This window comes from Lemur catta, chromosome 3, assembly GCF_020740605.2.
Source record: "Lemur catta isolate mLemCat1 chromosome 3, mLemCat1.pri, whole genome shotgun sequence".
In the NCBI taxonomy this organism is placed as follows: domain Eukaryota; kingdom Metazoa; phylum Chordata; class Mammalia; order Primates; family Lemuridae; genus Lemur; species Lemur catta.
Window position 1 is genome coordinate 120,088,367 of NC_059130.1, and position 22,530 is coordinate 120,110,896.

Consider the following 22,530-nt stretch of genomic DNA (forward strand, 5'->3'; position numbering starts at 1 on the left):
TCCCGCGGAAGTGCTCTTCCTGTGCGGTCCGCCAGCCCGGGGCCCTCAGGTAGGCGGGTCCCTGGTTCCAAACTCTGGGACCGACGGGCGGGCGGGAGGCAGAAAGGAGACCCCCCCGAGGGCCTAAGGAGGTTGTCCTGGTTCTGATCAGAGAGGGCTGGAAGGAGTTTCAAGGGCGACGAGTTCACAGCTACCTCTGGTGGCAACTGGGGCCTGGCCGAGCCCGGCCGCGGCGGGACCCAAGTGCGGGAGCTTCAAGTTCCCCCGTGGAGGTGGAATTTGCGCCCGTGGCTGGAGCGACTCCTTGACCCAGTCCGGATGGTCGTGGTCCGAACGCTGCTCACTTTCAGTCAGGAAAAGGTGTGCTCTCTGTTCTTACCTTCTCTGTGCTTCTGGGTTTGACAGCTTCCCTCAAGGCGCGTCTGGATAAGGGGTTTTCCTCAATGATACCCTCGGCCTCTCGGGAAAACTTCAGAAAGGCTGTCCTGAGGCGCAGTTGAGGGAGAAAGCGCCACTGCCCACGATGTTTTCCTAGGAAGAGAGGGGTGTGTTTCAGTTGCAGGTTTGTGCAAGAGCAAATTATCAGGACTGCGTTAGCCTAAGTTCATTATAACAAGATTACTTGGGCCGGGCGCGGTGGCTCACGCCTGTGATCCTAGCACTCTGGGAGGCCGAGACGGGTGGGTCGTTTGAGCTCAGGAGTTCGAGACCAGCCTGAGCAAGAGCGAGACCCTGTCTCTACTAAAAAAATAGAAAAAAATTATCTGGACAACTAAAAATATATAGAAAAAAATAGCCGGGCATGGTGGCACATGCCTGTAGTCCCAGCTACTCGGGAGGCTGAGGCAGTAGGATCGCTTGAGCCCAGGAGTTTGAGGTTGCTGTGAGCTAGGCTGACGCCACGGCACTCTAGCCCGGGCAACAGAGTGAGACTCTGTAAAAAAAAAAAAAAAAAAGACTACTTGTTAGTGGTTTCCCTTTTCCTAGCCAACTCCACCCATACAGGGTTTGGACTTTGAGCCTCTTGTACTCCAGATGAACAATTTCATTTTCCTCTAATTTGTGACACTCCGAACTTAAAGAATTAGAGATTTATGCAATTTGAGACGGGTCAGTACTGTGCACAGTTCAGAGTACTAGGATAGGTGAGCAGGAATAAGGAAGGACTTTCTACTCTGGATTACAGTATTTGAGAGCCATGTCTCTGGTTGCCATAAAAATGTACCGCCTTTATTGAATGCTAGGTGGTGCCAGTGAGTTAGTCTTTCTGGACTAAATCTCAAATACTGTAGCGCCAGGTTAAGGCTTTTATTTATTTTTGGTTTTATTTATTTATTTTTGGATTTATTTATTTATTTTCTTTCTTTCCTTTCCTTCCTTCCTTTCTTTTTCCTTTTTTCTTTTCTTTTGAGACAGGGTCTTGTTCTGTCGCCCAGGCTGGAGTGCAGTGGTACAATCATAGCTCATTGTAGCCTTGAACTCCTAGGGCCCGGAGTAGCTAGGACTACAGGCACATGCCACCATGCCCAGTTATTTAAAAAAATTTTTTTTGTAGAGATTGGGGTCTCACCATGTTGCCCACGCTGGTCTGGAAATCCTGGGCTCAAATGATCTTCCTGCCTCAGCCTCCAGAGTGGCTGGGACCACCACACCCAGCCTAGGGTTAAGGCTTTTAAAGTGTACCCATCTTCACGGGAAATTTATTCAGAATAGCTTTCCCTCCGTAAAATACATTGAGCCTTAATATACTTGATCCAATTGTCTGTTCTGTATTAGGTACTGAGAAGGCTAGGAGAGGAATCAGACTTATTTTCTGTTCTCCAGAGTTTAGTCAAGAGAGGAAGATAGACAAATAAACAGTGTGCTGAAATAAAATCACACATAATTCAAAGTAGAAATAAGTGCTAAATAAAGAATAAGATGTGAAATGCTTCGATCAGTTCTCATTATTTACCTACCAATTATTTATTTATCCAGTACTTTTTTGTTTGCCCAAGTCTGTCTAGATGTTGGTGTATGAAGACAAGGTATTATAAAATTCCTACTCTTAAATAATACACAACGTAGTGATTGGGAGGAAATCAAGGAAGGCTTTATAGAGTAGGTCATACTTGAACTAGACCCTGAAGAATCAATGCATTGGGTGAGCTCAATAGGTAGGAAAAAAATCAGGCTCAAAAGAGAAGGATGAAAGTGCACGGCATTTTTTGGAACAGCAAGTAATCTAGTGTGGTTAGATTGTAGAAAATTAACCCTGAAAAGACATTTTTAGTTGCATCTTTGGTTTACCTTGACTATTTTTTTTTTTTTTTTTTTTTGAGACAGAGTGTCACTTTGTTGCCCTGGCTAGAGTGAGTGCCATGGTGTCAGCCTAGCTCACAGCAACCTCAAACTCCTGGGCTTAAGCGATCCTTCTGCCTCAGCCTCCCGAGTAGCTGGGACTACAGGCATGCGCCACCATGCCCGGCTAGTTTTTTCTATATATATTTTAGTTGGCCAGATAATTTCTTTCTATTTTTAGTAGAGACGGGGCCTTGCTCTTGCTCAGGCTGGTCTTGAACTCCTGACCTCGAGCGATCCACCCGCCTCGGCCTCCCAGAGTGCTAGGATTACAGGCGTAAGCCACCGCGCCTGGCTTGCCTTGACTCTTACTGGAAAATTCCACAGACTTAAAAACTTAAATGGGCATTTCCAGGAGACACCCACTAAACTATTTTATATGAAATGTAGCTATAGTAACACTTCTGGCTATAATGTATCTCATTTATATTTGCATATAATTAGTGATTATGGATGATTTAAGCCAATTTTATTATTATTTTTTTAAGAGACAGGGTCTCACTATGTTGTGGAGGCTGATTGCAAACTCCTGGCCTCAATTAATCTTCCAACCTTTTAATCTTCCAACCTTAGCTTCCCAAAGTGCTGGGATTACAGGCATGAACCACTGAGCCCAGCTAAGACAATTTTAAAACAGAGAGTAGTAATACTAGATTTTTACTGATTATATTCTATTTTGAATATAATGTAAGAATCCTCTCCATTGAAGTTCAATGTCAAATCAGCTTGTAATGATTTCTTTATGTGTAGGAAAATAAAACATGATTTAATAAGTTACCCTAGGATTTAAGTTCGGATGAGTGTTTATGCCTAATGTTAAATAAAATGGATTTCCTGAAAGGAATGTAAGTTTAATTTTTGTAAGTGGAAAACTTAAATGCTATAAATGTTAAAGTAAATGGATATATCAACACAGCAAACTCAGTAGCTTTACACCAGCAATAATCAGATATTGTAATAACAAAAACCGTTTGCTAAATATTAACAAAAAATCTAATAATAGCCAATATTCAAACCCTTTGTGAATAAAACAGTACTTTTTAAACTAAAGATCACACAAGAAAGCCTGGGTAACTAGAAAAATATGTTCCTTGATAGGAAGATTCAGATTTCAAGGATACAGATTTTCTCTATTTTAGCCTGTAATTTTAATGTAATCCCCATCAAAATTTCAATAGAATTTGTAATGACATCTGACAAGCTGATTCTCAAATTCATTCAGAAGATAAAGTACACAAGAATAACCAAGAGTTTTGGAGGGAAAAAGCAACAATAAAGGCAGTTATCAAAATATACCAGAGATAAAGCTGTAATAATTTAAATATCAAGGTGATGCCATAGGAGCAGAAAATTATCAGTGAAACAGACTTGAGTCTGGGAATTTGGTTTACAATAAAGGTGGCATATTGGATCAATAAATAAGACTGACTAGTAAAGGGTGTTGGCAATTGGCTATCTATTTGAAAGGAAAAAAAAGACCCTTCATAGCTACCTTCTTAGCATAGGTAGCTTTTTTCTGCAGCTAGAAAAAGAAATTTATGAAAGTGTTGAATACAAAGATACATACTTTTATAAATCTTGAGGTGTTTAGAGCCTGCCTTCATGGGACACAAAACAAAGAAGATTGATTGATTGATTGATTGATTGACAGTGTCTCACTCTGTTGCCCTGAGTAGAGTGTCATGGCATCAGCCTGGCTTATAGCAACCTCAAATTCCTGGGCTCAAGCAATCCTCCTGCCTCAGCCTCCTGAGTAGCTGGGACTACAGGCGCTTACCACCACGCCTGGCTATTTTTTTTTAGTAGAGACGGGAGGAGGATTGATTGTGGTCAGGAATTCAAGACCAGCCTGATGGCCAGGCGCAGTGGCTCACGCCTGTAATCCTAGCACTCTGGGAGGCTGAGGCAGGAGGATCGCTCGAGGTCAAGAGTTTGAGACCAGCCTGAGCAAGAGCGAGACCCCCGTCTCTACTAAAAATAGAAAGAAATGATCTGCACAGCTAAAAATATATATAGAAAAAAAATTAGCCGGGCATGGTGGCACATGCCTGTAGTCCCAGCTACTGGGGAGGCTGAGGCAGGAGGATCACTTGAGCCCAGGAGTTTGAGGTTGCTGTGAGCTAGGCTGATGCCACGGCACTCTAGCCTGGGCAACAGAGCGAGACTCTATCTCAAAAAAAAAGACCAGCCTGAGCAAGAGCAAGGCCTCATCTCTACTAAAAATAGAGAAAATTAGCTGGGCGTGGTAGCATGTGCCTGTAGTACCAGCTGCTTGGGAGGCTGAGGCAGGAGGATCACTTGAGCCCAGGAATTTGAGGATGCTGTGAGCTAGGCTGATGCCATGGCACTCTAGCCCAGGCAACAGAGCGTGACTCTGTCTCAAAAAAAAGAAAGTTAATAATTTATCATGACAAAAATCACCATAAATAAAATTTAAAGTCAGGAGATGAGATAATATTTGCAACGTAATTGCAGAGGCTTCATATCCATGTTATATAAATCAGTAAGAGAAAGATAACCCAATAGAAAAATAGGCACATTTCCAAAGAAGAAATTCATATCAAAATATGTTCATGTTCATAAATCATTAGGTAACTGTACCTAAGACCAACAAAATAATATCAATGTGTACTTATAAAATGAGTGTACTTATAAAAATGAGAAAGAATGCTATAATGAATATAATGCAAAGTCACATTTGATCTGTTGTTTTACAAATTTGTATTTTCATCATCAAACTTGTTTAAAGTAAGATAGACCAATAGTGAAGACTTCTAATTAATTTGTCAAGTCAATTAAGAAGACTGTACCAAGAAACCAGTACTCAAAAAAAAAAGAAAAAAAATTAAGAAGACTGTCAGGCATTTTTGTGTGGTGTCATTACTATATGAGTTTAAACTTTTATATCTAAATTGAGATTTTCTTTGCATAACTATCTTTACCATATCTGTAGCTAAGAAAGAGTATAGCCTATTTTACTTTTTCTTTTTTTTTTTCCTCACCCTCCAGCCTGTGGGAAGAGTATAGCCTATTTTAAATTGAACTGGTGTGTTGAATCTCCTCAAATAACCAAATATAATATTCAGTATGTGGGTTTATTGTTCCATGTAGAAATTAAAATGGCTTCCAGAGGAAAGACAGAGACAAGCAAATTAAAACAGAATTTAGAAGAACAGTTGGATAGACTAATGCAGCAATTACAAGATCTGGAGGAATGCAGGTAATAGTATAATTGTATGTTGTTATGCTGTAAAATTTCTGCAGCTACATTACAAACTCCATGATGCAGGCCCACGTGTGATTTTGGTTTCCCCTGTAGTGTTCTTCACAGTGCTTTGTCTGTTGGAGAAGTAAACTCATTGCAGATTTTGGAGTCAGTCATAAAGGCTGGAATGTGAAAGTCTTTCAATTAACTACTAAGTGCATGTGAACTTGAGCAAAATACTTAACCATCTTGAAGTGGAAATAATAAATAACACCTACCTTGTCTTTAGTATTTAAAACAGCCCTGCCTGGTATCGGGCTGAGAAGGTACTACTAGCACTTATGGTGTGTGGTTTCAGCCTTAACTGCACAAAGAACCAAGACTGTTCATTGTAGTTTTTAACAACCTTGCAAGGTTGTTGTAAATATTACAAATGAAGGGGCCAATACAATGGTTGACCCAGAGTAGGTGCTAAATAAGTGGTAGCTGTTGTTATTTGTAGTAAATGTTTAATATTATAAATGGCTTCTTTGGTGAATAAAAATAACCTCTTACTCAGGTGGCAAATACTGCATTGCTGTTTTATTGCAAGGTACATGAAATTTTTTCTACTATTGATGATGATGCTAATAACAACAGCTATTTCTCAAGTACCTGTTATATGCCAAGCACTTTTCATATCTCATTTAATGCTCATACCAACCCTGTCAGGTAGGTATTATCGCTGTCTGCAGCTTTATAGATAAACTGAGGCTTGGCTACGTCCAGTATCTTGTCCAGGGTTATACCAGTGATTGCTTAAAGGGAAGTTATTATGTGATTTGTTAAGTGTGCCTCATTTTGGTAAAAGAAAACCTTTTAATTACCAAAGTAAGCATATTTCAGGAAAATGCCCATGCTACTACTATCTGAACACATCCATCATTAGCATTTCGATGTTCCCTTCAGCCTTTTTCTAGTGTACAAGTACTAAGATTGTGTTTTTCACTTGGAACTCTTTATTTTCATATTATATTGTTCACTCTACTTCAGAGAAGAACTTGATGCAGATGAATATGAAGAAACCAAAAAGGAAACTCTGGAGCAACTAAGTGAATTTAATGATTCACTGAAGAAAATTATGTCTGGAAATATGACTTTGGTGGATGAACTAAGTGGAATGCAGCTGGTAAGCTAATTTATTTATATCAGTGACAGGGTTCAGTTCTTTTTTTCTTTTATAAGTATATTTCAGATAGAAAATATACCCTTTTTTGGGTGTGACTTACTAGATGAGTGTCTACTTACGCATAAAACAGCATATCCTTCTAGATCTTCATTTAGTTATGTATTTGGCTCCAATGACATGCACAGAAATAGCAAATGAAAACTGAAATTATTACAGCATTTGATGAACAATTAAAGATCCATCAATCAGTTATCGCAATATCTGCTTTGTCAGAATATTTTGGTTAGTTTTTGCCTTCTTGTGTTTCTAGGCTATTCAGGCAGCTATCAGCCAGGCCTTTAAAACCCCAGAGGTCATCAGATTGTTTGCAAAGAAACAACCAGGTCAGCTTCGGACAAGGTTAGCAGAGGTAAAGTTTCTTTGAACTGATATGGTTGCTGTGTATATTTCTTTTCCTAGCCCAAGAATTCACTCATTATGATATTTTACAGTTTAAAAATTGGTCGGTTGATTTTAGAGCCACAACCCACAATTTTATGACAAAAGTAATACTTTGAGCAATTTTGGTTGATAATGAATGTAGAGGTTTAAACAGTGTGTGGCAGTTTAAATTGCCACTGACCACTTCTACTTGGACTCTACCTTTAATGTTTTACCATCTACTTCTGGAGCCCTAACTTGAAATCTCATGAGCATCGTCAGCAGCATTGTTTTGTGCATGTGTGGCCTAGCTCATCTAAGAATTTCAAGCATCTTTATAAACATGATAATTCCAGAAGTCTCTTTACAGACTTGAATATAATTAAAAGTTAACAAGTTATTTGCAACTATGAGTAATTCAGTAGTGTAGTGATTAAGAGGATGGACTTGGGTCAGATGGGCTGGATTTGAATCCCTCCTCCACTACTGAGGTATGTAACGTTAGGCAAGTTATTTTATTCAACCTCTTTGTGCCTCAGTTCCCTTTCTGTAAGAAGATGATAATGATAGTCCCTGGCTCTTAATGGTGTTAAAAGCACTTAGAATAGCACCAGTGTATAGTACATGCTACTAGTGTTCTGGTGGTAGGGATCTGATACCATTTATCTCATTCAAACCTATAGACCTCAGTTCAGTTTTGTTTTTATGTTTTGTTTTTTTGTCAAGGCATATCACTTCAGAAGAAATGAGTTCTTAAAGGATAGCGCCTCTCTAAAGGAAGCTATTGACCTACTAACCTTTAGTAGAGTTTATAACTAAGACAGTGGTTATGATCAGCATTAAAATTTATTAGAACTACATCGTAGCATTTCTATCATGTTTGATGTTTGCCCTGGATTATTTTCATAGTGCTTTATAATATTAATCAGCCAGAGGATTTTTTTTAAGGTAGGTCTGATAAGCTGTATTTTATGTACAGAATGTTTTCCACTTAAATATCATATGCCTTACATTTATCCATTTTAGATGGATAGAGATCTGATGGTAGGAAAACTGGAAAGAGACCTGTACACTCAACAGAAAGTGGAGATACTGACAGCTCTCAGGAAACTTGGCGAGAAGGTACCAGTATTTAATTTAATATATTAGATATCAAGAAAGAATGTGAAGTATTTGCTACAGAACTTCTTGATCTGTGGTCTAGTTTGTGATCCTAAGACATTTTTAACTGTGGTTTGTAGAACTGCCTATAACATTTGAACCCACTCAACTGGGCTTTGTTTCTTCTTGTTTAGCTGACTGCAGATGATGAGGCCTTCTTGTCAGCAAATGCAGGTGCTATACTCAGCCAGTTTGAAAAAGTCTCTACAGACCTTGGTGAGTGCCCTCATATTTCTGAAAGGTGAACATGTGAGTATACTACTTGCTCCAATTTGATGGAGGGTGTGGTTGAGATGACATGATGACGTTTTCTTGAGTTTAAGAATGAAACCATTAAATCCATTGTATTGGTTTTATTTCCCAATACTTTGTAATTAAAAATAAATTAATGTAGCCTAATGTCTTTAAAATACTTGCCAGTTAGATGTAACTATAATAGTAAACTAAAATTTTATATATTCTATTTCATACCTAGAGCTGGAGTAAGGATTTGTAACCAATAAGTCACCCTGTGTATCTGGATTGTTTGTGCAAAGGGAAGGAAACTGGGATGACAGTGGGAAGGTGTAGGGGTTAATGTGCTGATAATGGAGGCTAATTCTGTTTTCTATTTCAATATCTGTGATAGATTTTTTCCCTCTTTTCCTGGAATTGTAAATGCACTTAAAATAACCTTTTTGTTTATTATGTGTCTTTCTTCTTAGGCTCTGGAGACAAAGTCCTTGCTCTGGCAAGTTTTGAGGTTGAAAAAACAAAAAAATGACACGATATGGAAGCTTGTGACATTGATCACATTCTTATTGTAAATGGCGTTTTTCTTCTGAGGGTTTTCAGTTATTGCAAAGAAATGAAGAGATTCTCAAAATGGATTAATAACCTAAGAAAAGGTGACCTAAAAACATACTTGTGGCTTCTATTTATGCTCTTCATCATTACGCTTTGTACAGGGCTACCTACTCGAGTGATCCAGGACTTTGGGGATTGAGGGTCTCACTGGACTTTATTCATTATAATTTGTCTGTTTAAGAGAGAGAACAGAAAATGGACTTTCTCTGTTTTTATGAATGCTCCTTGTGTTTAAGTGCTGGTAATGAATGAAAAGATGTGGACTGCTTATAACTTATCCCCACTTGTTGGAGTGAACAGTGAAGCAGCATCAATAGACTTCATATGTGCTCATAGAATTTTAGAGTTCTAAGTGATCTAAGAAATTATTTTCATTTTACAAACAAGGAAACTAAGGTTCAGAAAGAGGAAGTGACTTGGTTAAAGTCACATTAGAGAGCTGGAGATAAGACTCGGGTGTCCTGACTCTCAGTTTAGTATCTGTTGAGTTTTATTTCTGTAGTTTAAAAAAAAATTAACACTATTTGTGCAAGTCAGTGTTTTTGAAAATTCAATGTCCCAACAAAAAGTTGACCCTATACTAAGAGACCATCCCCCAGCTTGTAAGCTCTCTGTATGAATGGGGCCCATTGTATCTCTGAGTTTTGCCCTGGGAACAATGGGAGCCCTGTTGAGAGTCTCCTGAAGTAACTTAGCTTCCTTAGTTGTTTCACCAGGGAAGCAATAGGAAATGGCAGCTAGAGGCCCTCCCTGTGTGTGACCTCTTGCCAAACTCAGAGGGTGGTAACTGTAAGCTACTATCTACTCTTCAGTTTTTGGAGAAACACAAAATAAGTTATGTGGAAAAGCAAGTTTCTTTCCCGAGTGTTTACGTGTCTCTCTGCATGCTCAAATATGTAGATATGTCCATATGTATGTACATTAGTTTATTTCCTAGGCTCTGGCCATTTTATATTCTTTCATGTGTTTCTCAGTATTCTTTTTCTTTGTACTTTATACATATTAAAAACATTTTTAAAGCTTCTTGTATATTGTAAACTCTACTAGGTGCTTTACCAACTGACAGATTAGGGGACCTCAGCTACATTGATGCCTTGGAACTTTTAATGAGTTATTTTTTATATTTTAGTTTATGACTGTCAAGAACTTACCGAGGCAGTGGCTCATGCCTGTAATCCCAGCACTTTGGGCAGCTGAGGCAGGAGGATCGCTTGAGGCCAGGAGTTTGTGACCAGCCTGGGCAACATAGCAAGATCCTGTCTCTCCAAAAAAATAAGAAAAGCTAGCCAGACATGGTGGCATGCACCTGTAGTCCCAGCTACTCAGGAGGCTGAGACTGAGGCAGGAGGATCACTTGAGCCCAAGAACGTAAGGTTGCAGTGAGCTATGATCCTACCACTACATGCCAGCCTAGGCAATGAAACAAGACCCAGTCTCAAAAAAAAAAAAACCAAAAAACTCACTGAAATTGTGACAAACCAAGAAAAACAAAATACCTACTATTCATCTAAGGTAAGGCTTTATAGTTGCTCATCAGTATTTCATTTTTATGTATTTTGAAAAATGGAGGTGAAGTTTATATGAAATTCACCATTTTAAAGTGTACAATTCATTGGCAGTTAGTACATTTATAATGTTATGCAACCGTCACTACTATCTAGTTCTAAAACATCTTCATCACCTCTAAAGGAGACCCCATATCTATTAAGCAGTTACTACCCATTCCCTTCTCTTCCCAGCCTGCTAGCAGCCACTAACCTACTCTCTGTCTCTGTGGCTTTACCTATTTTGAATATTTTATGTAAATGAAATCATACAATATATGACCTTTTTATGTGTCTGGCTTCTTTCACTTAGCATAATATTTTCAAGGTTAATCCATATTGTAACATGTCATAAGTACGTCATTCTTTTTTATGGCTGAATAATATTCCATTGTATATAAACTACATTTCATTTATCCATTTATCTGCTGATGAATATTTGGGTTGTTTCCACCTTTTGGCTATTGTGAGTCATGCTGCTGTGAGCATTTGCGTACAAATATTTGTTTGAATACTTGTTTTGAATTTTGGGGGGGTATGTATCCAGGAATGGAATTGCTGTGTTTGTTTCTTTTTTAAGCCATAGCAAGATTCTTCCCTTCCCCTCCCCCCCCCGTAATAGTAAACCAGGAAAATTAGGAATATTTTGTATATGAAAGGGCACTGTATGAATCTGAAGCCCTTAATCTTGGTTTAACTTAACCTCTATTAACATAAGACTGGCATCAGTGAAATATTTTGTCATTAATCACATTAATGTGTTCATTTTCTAAGTAATGATCCAAATGATCTGAATTTAAAATTAAAAGTGGCCAAATTTGCAATGCTCAGCAAGACACTGACAGTCAAGGCTATGTGACCTTTGGTAGGTTACTTAATCTTTTTGAGCCTTATTTTCCTCTTCTATTCAATGGGGATAATAGGACCTACCTCATAGGATTATTGTGCTTTACTCTTTCTTTTTATTTTATTAATTTAAAAAAAAACTTTTGGTAGAGATGGGGTCTAGCTGTGTTGCCCAGCCTGGTCTCGAGCTCCTGACCTCAAGCGATCCTTCTGCCTTGGCCTCCCAAGTGCTGGGATTATAGATATGAGCTGTCAAGCCCAGTCCCCTCTCTTTCATAATACATATAACTCACTCTTCCAAGCAATGTATGATATATTTTGTTTCACAAATTTGGTATTCATTCAGAAAAATAATTTGAAAAGTGAGTAAATTCTATGTAATTGTAGTTATTAAATGACTTGTAAACTATGTTTCTTATTCACACTTTGCTACATTTAATCTTCTAGGTTTTTAGATCTCTTCAGAGGTTGGAGGTCGCAATAACACATAGGCAGCTAACTTTTCAATATTCTGGCTCAGGCTCATATTTTGGTGAAAAGAATTCCTGCATTTGTCAAAGAACTGGGGCTGAAACAGAAATAAGTTACAATGAACAAGTGTCTAAATGGGCTGTTTAATGAAATCTAATACTTTAAAACAATTTTGATGTTTCAATGTTTTGTTTTGGTTTGGTTTGGCCCTATGAGTGGTAAGTTGGGTATTTTAGGTGGGTAGTGAAGGAAGAAACCAAGAGATGATAGAATGAGGAAGTGTTCCAGGAAAGAGTTGGAGTTGGGACAAATGGATTGTTAACTTTGCTTGTTAGACCTTTTATTGAAGACATTCAGCCAAGGAATGGTCATCTTTAGAAAAATAAAAGACTGTACAACTCCACCATTGAAATGGTGTCTTATTACGGTGAATGATGGATAATTTGAAATTATTACAGAAAAAATAAACCCAGACCATTTTGCCTAGAGCCTTTCAACCATCTTCCTGTCCATGTTTTTCTTTCTTCTATTCATTGCGAAGACCAAAGAATGTTCTTTGCCTCTCAAAATATTTTCCAGCATTAGTATGTAAATTAAGCTGTCATCATTCCCACAAACAAGTTGCAAGATATGATTGCTCCCATTCCGTTTGGCCCTGGAATTAAAACAATTTTAGAAACTGGAGAAACTATATTTCATCAAGTTGCAAAAAGCAGATTAAAAAAATGGCTCTTGCAGATATTCCCCTAGAATATGGCCTTTTGACATCCTAACTCACATTTTTGAAATCACTCCCAGCTCACACTAATAGCAAAGTGCAGTGATGTGTATTGCTGAAAGGACCTCAAACACAAGGGGTCAGCAATGTTCTGAAGAGTTCACAATGGAAAATCAATGCTGTTCCTGGGGTTCAGCAAAGTTGAGAGGTTTGAGGCTGTCAGCTGTAAGCTTCCTAATGCTTGCTTGTTTTCCTATGAGAATATCACATTGCTTATAGCCTCAGATAGTTGATGACAATTAAAAATAGCTAAACAAGCAAAAAAATTATTTTCTATAAAAGAGATCAAGGACAGCCACCAATTTGGTGGGGGTTTTTTTTTGTTGTTGTTTGTTTGTTTTTTTAAGTGAAGATAATGCTGGTAAGGGTTATTTCTAAGATTATGCATTAGCCATAGATCCTCTGCCCCAACTTCTGGCAGCTATGAACTTTTGAAGGCTTCCCACAAAAACAAACAAACAAACAAACAAACAAAAACTGCTGAAGCTGTGTCACAGTGATAATTTCAATAAATGCTTTAAATGTTCATTATCTTAATTATCTATTTACTGTAAAATGTCTTAGCAGGTCAGGTACTATTTTTTTTCACTGTGAAATTATCATATTACATAAGCCTATTCTTTAAGAGGAGTTTTTTTGTTTTTTTTTCTCATGGGAAAAAACTGAAATTTGCTCCTCTGGGCCTGCCATTATTCCTCCAATATTCATTAGCCAGGCCAAACTGAAAACTGAGACAGTTACCCTCAGTGATAATCAGAGAGGCAGGTAGTTTAGGTAAAAGTAAATATTTGGCCTGGATTAGAGCGTAACTGATGGCAGTAACTATGGTTTGACCAGGGTCGTAGAAAATGTGGTACGTTTACTGTTTCACCTTTAAAAAAATAATTTTGTTAGCATTTCAAATTTTACATCAAATTTATTCTAGGTCTTGGCAAATTATACCTTAGATTTGTTTTATAAAGCTTAGAGCTTATACTTGTTTATTTATTCTGTTTTACATTTACTCAGTAAAAGAGCATTTCTACTTTTGGAGCAAACACGGCAAACTCTCAGTCCATTAGCCTCAGCCTTTTGGTATTTCTTTTCATGCTGTTTTCCAGAAGTGCGAGTAGTTTATTCCCCTGCCAGAAAATACCATGAGTAAGATTCCATATAAAGGAGTACATATAGACATACCTAAATCTACTTTGCATTCTTAGAAAGAAAACGTGGACCATATCCTTCCTTTGTGAGCATGTGCTCACTCCCTGTAAGGCCCCTCTTTGGGGAATCTGCCTCCGTGGCACCCTCTGCTCCAGCCAAGCGTTCCTGACCACCCATGGTGCTGCTTGTACCAGAGCGAGAGGTTAATTGTGCCAGGTTAATTTTGTTAAAATGAAAGTACTGGACAAATTGTGTACACTAGGCCCTTTTGGTTTGAAAAACTCAAAATATGCATCTTTCTGATTGGGATTAGGTATTGAAATTGAAGAAAGGAAAAACATGTTTTGGAAAAATTTTACAGTAATTACTGTGTAGAAGTGGGGAAAGTTTCTATCTGCTACCTCCACTGATTGTGATGTCATTTAATTTTTCATGAGAAATATACTGAGTGCTGATACATGCCAGACACATTACTTGCCTCTTTTTTGTTAAATTTTCTAAAAGAGTCCTTTTTTTTTTAAAAAAATAAGACTCTTAAGAGTTTATACCATTAATACAGCTGCATTACCATAGAGGTTTATTTTACAGTGATAAAATTGTGTTTTAAATAGACCTAATGATGAAAAAAAATTCTGACTATCATAGTTATCTGGATCCTTAGAAACACTTTGAATGTATATTTATGTATTATAAAAAATATTACACTTGGAAATTATCCTGTACGATTTGATCTAAATGATCTCTTTCATCTATAATAATTTTTGCCTCATCTTTAATCAATCTGCTAAAATACATATCTCGCTAAGATGTGTTCTTAAGCTGTTTTGGAGAATATTAAATGGAAAGAAAGTTGGAATACTCCATTTTTTTTTTTTTTTTTTTTTGAGACAGAGTGTCACTTTGTTGCCCAGGCTAGAGTGAGTGCCATGGCGTCAGCCTGGCTCACAGCAACCTCAAACTCCTGGGCTTAAGCAATCCTACTGCCTCAGCCTCCCGAGTACCTGCGACTACAGGCATGTGCCACCATGCCTGGCTAATTTTTTCTGTATATATTTTAGTTGGCCAGCTAATTTGTTTCTATTTTTAGTAGAGACGGGGTCTCGCTCTTGCTGAGGCTGGTCTCGAACTCCTGACCTCCAGTGATCCACCCACCTCGGCCTCCCAGAGTGCTGGGATTACAGGCGTGAGCCACTGCACCCGGCTGGAATACTCCATTTTTAATCTTAATTCTGCCACCTTTTTTGTTGTTGTTAATAGAAAGTGTCTTGCTCTTTCTTCTGGGCTGGAACTCCTGGCCTTAAGCAATTCTCTTACCTTGGCCTTCCCAAGTGCTGGGATTATAGATGTGAGCCACTGGGCCTGGCCAGAGCTACTTTTTCATACTTAATTTTTGTCCTACTCTGTCAAGTGGCCTTCCATGTATTCATGTAGATATTTTGTGAAGAATGGTTATTAAATGTATCATTTGCTTTGAAATTAAGTATAAAGAGCTGTATAAGAGCAAAATTATACTACTTTAATAAAATCTTTAAAATCTTAATATATGCATTTTAAAAATGTTATACTCAGGAGGCTGAGGCAGGAGGATCACTTAAGCCTAGGAGTTTGAGTCCAGCCTGGACAACATAGCAAGACCCTGTCTCTAAAAAAAATAAACTGCTAAATAAAACGGAAGCAATGTGTTTGGTTTGCCTAAGGGAAGCCTGTGTGTTCGTAATCTAGCTATTTGAAATAATGGGAAATGCAGACCTGCAGATCATAAAATTAACTGGGAGTACCTAATGTGGGAAAAAGACTACAATTCTGTTTGTTACTTCTGTCTCTTCCTTCCCTGAAGGTGAGGTAAATTACTTTTTCTGTTATATTTCCCTCTACGGATAAAAGTCATGCTAAAGAGATCTAATAGCCCAAGATGTCCAAATGAAAGAATGTTATTGGGTTGGTGGAAATTTGTGTGTTAATACTATAGCCTGTCTCAGCAGGGTGTCATTAGCAGTAGAAATGGAAGGTAAATTAAAACTAGTCCCTTTATCTTTTCTAGACACTGGAGCCCCTTTAGCATGCTGCTTCTATGTGTTTCCTACTCTGAAAAGAAATTAAATGGAAATTGCCTGCTCAAAGTTGTTTTAAAAAGTTGTAAGTGTCACCTGTATGCTTGCTTGAGGACTCCCTTTCCCTGCATCCTCCTTTTTGTGAGCCTGTGTCCTTCTCTTTCCTAAGAAAGCTTTTCTGCTTATTATTGAAATAAGTGCTCCTTTCTATTCTGTCTGTACTTGGACACCAATTAATTAAGATGAGCAGAAATGCTCCCATGCTGAGCACTGTGCTAGGGGCATGGAAGAAGCTGACACTACTTCATGATGCAAGCTATGTAAGCGCCTTTTTATCTCCCAGGAGAGGCCCTCAATGGGTTTCTTCTATACTCTGGAGCCAGTAGCTATTTTAGGCTACTCATGAAAGTCAATCTAAGATATTGCTAACCTTTGGATTCTTTAAGTGATTTGCCTCCACTTGAATTCAGCTAAAAATAGTTCACTTTCACTCCCCAGGGCTGCCCTTAAGTTATATGAACTCCCCTGTCAGCCTCACACCCCAGCAAAAATATTGATGTTCCCAGAAAGACTAGCTTCCTATTAAAGACCCAGGACTATTGTGAATACATGCCAAACTCCAAGAATGGAAGCAAAGGATGAACCCAAATTAAAGCCAAGCATAAGAATATGAGATAAGAAATAGGACCTTTAGAAAAGGCAGAGATTTTCTTCTCAAATAACAAATTATGTCTAAAAATTAATGAGAGTACATAGCACTGTGCCAGACCCATCCATTGTAAACTGAGTACCTACTATATATGTCTTTCTCTCCTTTCCATTCATAGCACTGGTAGCCTTGGAGTAACTGGCAGAAGAGTGAGCACTTCTGGGCAAGGTAGAGCCAGCTCTGACAGAAACTCATCTCATCTTTACATGGAAGTGCAAAAAGGGAACAATTTGTTTCTGAGAACTCTTGTAACATCATTTATTGTTATAGCAAGTGCTTTGGACCACCTAGAAATCATACACATACTGCGTCCATAGCCTGAATGAAAAAGTTGGGCTCAAGGATCCTAAACTGTTCTTTAAATGATCAAATCTGATAATATACCAATTTTATACCATATATGTTACAAGCTTTGGCAAAATTGAAGCAGGTTGTTTAGAGGCTAAAGCCAAGTGGCTTAGGATAAAGAAAACAATAGACTGCCATTTCTTCCTTTCCCTCAGAATGGAAAAACACTTTGATCATAGCTGCTTTGATATATTGAAAATATGTATTCACACTTCTTCCACTGGGGTGGAATATACTCCCTTGTCCTACTGTTTTGGACTTGGCCATGAAACAATTGGCCATTGCCGTTCAATATGCTTCTACAGTTTGGCTTAGTGCTCTTGTTCTTCTGCCATTCATCATTAAGAGGAATAGGCTCTGGCTAGCCTCTGGTCCGAGGAAGAAGAGGAGGAGATGTGTAACAGACTTAATCCCATCTGCAGGTAAACCTTGCTGCTCCCAGCCCGACCCAGCAGAATTATAGCCAACTCACAGCCCAAAGCCAGGAAATTTGCAGATCCCTGAGCAAAAACCATAGCCACTAAGTTTTGAAGTGGGCTGTTATATAGCATTGTTGCAACAATAGCTGGCTAATATACTACTCTTGTTCCATTTTAGTCCATTTTTCATGCTATAGCCATGTCATCTACTTAAATACAAATCTGATGATGTCACATTCCTGTTTAAACCCTTCAATATTTCTCACTACTCTTGGAATAAAGAGCAAATGTTTAGCATGAGCTATAAAGTCCTGTATGATCTGGGCCTGGACTCCTTTGCCATCACTCTGCACTCCAGCCCCTCAGTCTTCTTGCTCAGCTGTTTGATCTCACCATGCTCTCTTCCTCCTCATGACCTTTTTATGGGCTGGTCCCACTGTCTGCTTTGCTCTTCTCCCCACTCTTTACTTAATTAACTCCAACTTATACTTCAAGTGTAAGCTTAAATGTTACTTTCCCAAGGAAGCTCTCCTGGACCCTAACACAAGGTTAGATTCCCAGTTATATGGTTTCATAGCCCCTTATATGTCAGCTTTTAGCACTTCACTACAGTTGTAATGAATTATTCAATCATATAACTCATTGATGTCTGTCTTACCCACTATAAGGCCAAGGACAATATGATGTGATTTGGGGCTCTATCCCCTGCCTAGTACAGTGCCATGCACCTGGGAAGCACTCAGTGAATATTCCTTGAATGAGTGATTGACTAAAGAGACTGGATATGCTTGAACAAAAGTCAGGTAAAGATATGAATCCATGTGATTGAAATGTCTCATAAGAACTTAGTGTAAGGTAGTGTGAATATTGGAACAAAGTCAGAAAAAGACACCCACAAAGGAAACACGGTCTCTTGTTAGTCACAGGAGCAGGTTAGTTATAGTAATAATGAGAGTTAGATTTCTAAATGTTACTGAATTAGAAATGAAAACTATGATAATAAGAGGAAATGTATTATATTAGCTGCAGGGAGGCTGGCAATATGGAAAGGTTGGACAGTGACAGAAATACCAAAGGGTTTCAAACAAGTTCTAGAATTTGAAAATAAAATAAAAACTATGCCTTTTTGAGTTCATAACTTTTAAAATAGTGCCACAGCTTATCTAATAGGAAGAAACTATTCTAGGTATCATGATATCTACAGAGAAAAAGTGAAACCTACCGGGAATGACAGGAGGTTTGAGATTTGAAGTGAAAATCTCATGAAGGTTTCACCTTCTTTCTTTGATATGTGATCACAGAAGGGAGCCTGTGGAAGCAATTCTGCAGGTCTTTTCCTCAGCAATGTATGCCAATATAACCTGAGTTGTCTTTTTTTTTTTTTTAGGGGAAAAAAGTGATAGAGAATTTTTAAAAATTATTTTGCTATTAAGTATCTTTCTCTATTTCCCTTGGCTCCGTAGCTTGTGCTAATTAAAGTGTTTTCAACAGAGGATCCTAGAGTGCAGCTTCCTTTTCTTTTCTGTTTTTTTTCTGCCTATATTGGCTCTCATGTTCTTTGCTTAAATGATTAATAATCATTACTATCTGTTCTGCAGCATGTGGGAGAGGAGTGGGTAATCTTGGATCCCAGGACATTTGCACCATGCCTGTCCCCTTTGCATAAGCTTTCATGTGAGGCTCTTCATTAGCTGGCACCAGGGTGTAGATTTGCCGCCCTCAGCCTTTAGTGTTGATTAACCATAAAAAAGAGCCCCCTCTGATTCACCAGCTAGGGGCAAATACTGCTGATGGGAAGTAATTTCCCAGAAGAACAGTAATAAAGAAAGTGAGGTGAGGGGTGTGGAGAAAACAAAACCACAAAGTTCATTTAGATTGAGCAATCTCTGCTGGAGCAAATGCAAAAACTAAGTGTCTGTCACGTTATGGTGAGGTTAGACCTCGGTCTTACAAATAGCAAAGGATTTCAGAAAAACCCTAGATAAACATGTGAATGTGAAACAGGAGAGTTACAGTCTCAGGTTGGTTTGAAAATTGCTACTATCTTACAGTGGTGAAGGTTAGGACCAAAGTTCAGATATTTAATAATATCAGGCTCTGCTACTTGTTTATAACAAACTACCAGGCAATCTGTACTCAATAGGGTGAGGAAGGAATTGGTTGTCAGGAATGGTGTTTTCAATCTCACCTGAATACACCGATACCCTTGCAACATCTACAGGTATGAAATGCAATGATATGTGCTTGGGGAGAGAGGGGAAGACAGCTATTTTTATCACTTATTCCCAGAGATTAAAGCCTGTTTGCTTTTAGGGATGTTCATTTTTTTTGTCTTTAATTGACCAATAACCAGCGGAAAAAATGTGATAAACAGACTGCTATGCTTAAAAGCTAATAGTCTGATATTTGGATCCAAATTAAGGTTTAAGTTGCATTTTCCTTACTAGGTGATTACAATGTTTCAGGCTGCACAGACAAAATACAAGACATGTTGGTCCATCAAACCACTCAGCCAAAGCACTGAATAATTATTTCTTTATACAGTTCCCAAGTACATAAAAGCAGGATTCTGTGATGTCAGGAGGATCTACCCATCACTGCGAGACCAACACTCTGGGGGCAGGCTGGCGGAGAGCCAGATGTTCACAGCTGCACATATCCCACTCATGACACAAAATATATATATTCACTGATCTACAAAATGCTTTCATCGTTATGTTTAATAATTCCTTGTTATCTCCAAAGTAAAATTAGATGACAAGTATTTGCCAAGGCACAACACAGGAAGATAGCACGTGACTGTGGTACTCTTTGTCTGCGCACTTGGCCTCCTTATCACTGTCTGTCCTCAGAGAAGTTAGAGCTGTACCAAATGGAAACAGGAGACAAACACAGGGATGGAAACAGAAGATCCTTTTTCTTCACTTTCTACATACTGGAAATTATTGGTCCATCCATTTTCACCTTGCATCTGCTCAACTCAAAAGCAGGAAGGACTTCTTGTGGAGTGAAATTTCAGGACCACTATTGCCATAAGGCCCTAACTGCTTTAAAATAGCTCTCTTTCTCTGCAGCCTGCTATGTCTCCACTGTTGCTTCATACTTGGCCTGAAAATTTTATTGTTATAGTTATTCTTTTGGTATAAAAAACATAGTATTTTTTTTTCCTCTAGAAAGCAACTATTTAAAGATATACATATATGTTCTGGGACCACCTGGAGGCCCTCCCCAAAGCTGAAAGGAAATATAGAAACATAAATTTAGTGAGAGAAGAGTAGGGAGGAAAGGGTTGGTAGCCACGGAGTTGGGGGCAGGAGTTGGGGGCTAGGAGTGGCTGGCCAATGGAAGGGAAAGTCCTGGGTGGAATATATTCACATTCATTTATTTATGCAGTGATATTTATTGAGCCAGGTACTGTCCTAGGTGGGAGTGGGCCACAGTGACATGCTCCTTACACTCCTGGAGTATATGGCCATGCTGTGGGACTGGAGCTAACATAGGTTGAAGAAAGTCTCCTTGAAGAAGACCTTCCCTCTCTCCCTCCAAATCTTGGTGCTTCAGTCCAGTCACATTACCTCATTCTCTCAGGACTTTCCACGTGGTGGGTGGACAATGATGCTAATGTTCTTGAGGTCACACTCTTACAGTCTTGATCCAATGGGAAAGAGAAAGCTTCCCTTCATTTCCAATTCAGGAAATTTCAGGGAAAGACTCAGATTGGCTCAGCTTAGGTCACATCCTACTTCTTAGACAATAGTCAAGAGACTGTAGCACTTACTTGCATTGGTCCAGTTTGGGTCACATGTCCCCTTGGTGTGGTAGAATACTATAATTGGTAGCCTCACCAGCACCTGGGGTGTGGGGGAGGTGGGAAGCGGCAATTCCCCAAGTGGGAGAGGTGGTACTGGGCTGTCAGAACTAATAGATGTTCCCTACCTCCTCACCCTTCTATGTCTCATTCTAACACTGTACAGATGGGTGGAGCTGGAGTTAATCCTGAAGTAATACTGCTATGTAGAAATGCAGAATTTTCTAACTTTGAGCAGACGGGAAGGACCGGCTGTATTGATAAACATATTACAATTTTGAACTATAAAAATGCATGAAAAACTTGGAAAAAACACTCATTATTTCACACTGACACATTATCATTTTATGCATTCCTTTCCCACCTTTGTCCTTAAACATATATCTTTTTCTTTTTTTTGAGACAAGGTCTTGCTTGGTTGCTCTGGATAGAGTACAGTGGCATCATCATAGCTCACTGCAACCTCAAACTCCTGGGCTCAAACAATCCTCCCACTTTGGCCTCCCAAAGCACTGGGATTACTGAATCCCAGCTGGCCAAGATGGGAGGATCACATGAGACCAGGAGTTTGAGACCAGCCTGGGCAACATAATGAGACCCTGTCACTATAAAAAAATAGTCTGAGCCAGGAGGATCCCTTGAGCCCAGGAGTTCAGGGTTGCAGTGAGCTGTGATAGGGCCACTGCACTCCAGTCTGGGCCACAGAGCAAGACCCTGTCTCAATTAAAAAAAAAAAAAAAGAAAGAAAGAAAAGAAAATCACTTTATACATTGTGTCTTGAATACCAAGCAACATGTTGAATTTCAGTTGATCTGTTTAAACATCAATATTTACATAAAAATAATTTGCATGTATAAGTTTTTTGCATTGGTGTGCTCACTCTGGGAAACTTGAAGTACCAGATGGATGGTACACTGTGTTGGCAAATATTTGTTGATCTCTTGCTATGGGTATGGTAGTCTTCTGGACACTGACGGGGATACAGACATAAATAAGACATACTTTTGGCCTTTAAGAGCTCATAATCTAATGACTTGATAAAATATTCCTCAAATGTAATTAACGTATAGTTGTTCAATCAAAAGAGTATAGAGAAATACAGATATTACGTTATATAAACGCAGTAAAAAAAAGTATCTTGAATACTTGCATAGGGGAGGGGAAGAAATGTAGAGGGGAGTGGAAGAGGATGGGACAGAACAGGGGTAAAAAGAGTGGTTGTGGGGAAAGCGGGGCAGGAGGGCTTCTGAATTGGGGTTAGAGTCACACTATG

General features: G+C 38.7%; 1 protein-coding gene across 3 annotated transcripts; it reads left to right on the forward strand.

The window, feature by feature from the left end:
* The first annotated feature begins 19 nt into the window (after nt 1-19).
* Nucleotides 20-10,164, forward strand: LZIC (leucine zipper and CTNNBIP1 domain containing). Of its 3 annotated transcripts, XM_045546188.1 has the most exons (8): nt 38-49; nt 152-360; nt 5,452-5,560; nt 6,578-6,713; nt 7,024-7,122; nt 8,160-8,255; nt 8,429-8,510; nt 8,999-10,164. In XM_045546188.1, exons 3-8 carry the CDS (start codon nt 5,460-5,462, stop codon nt 9,055-9,057), a joined length of 573 nt encoding a protein of 190 aa, XP_045402144.1. In that variant the 5' UTR covers nt 38-49; nt 152-360; nt 5,452-5,459; the 3' UTR covers nt 9,058-10,164. The 3 variants fall into 3 exon arrangements, with proteins under 3 accessions (XP_045402143.1, XP_045402145.1, XP_045402144.1); XM_045546187.1 differs by having other exon boundaries at nt 20-360; XM_045546189.1 differs by lacking the exon at nt 152-360 and having other exon boundaries at nt 33-49.
* Nucleotides 10,165-22,530: the final 12,366 nt, after the last annotated feature.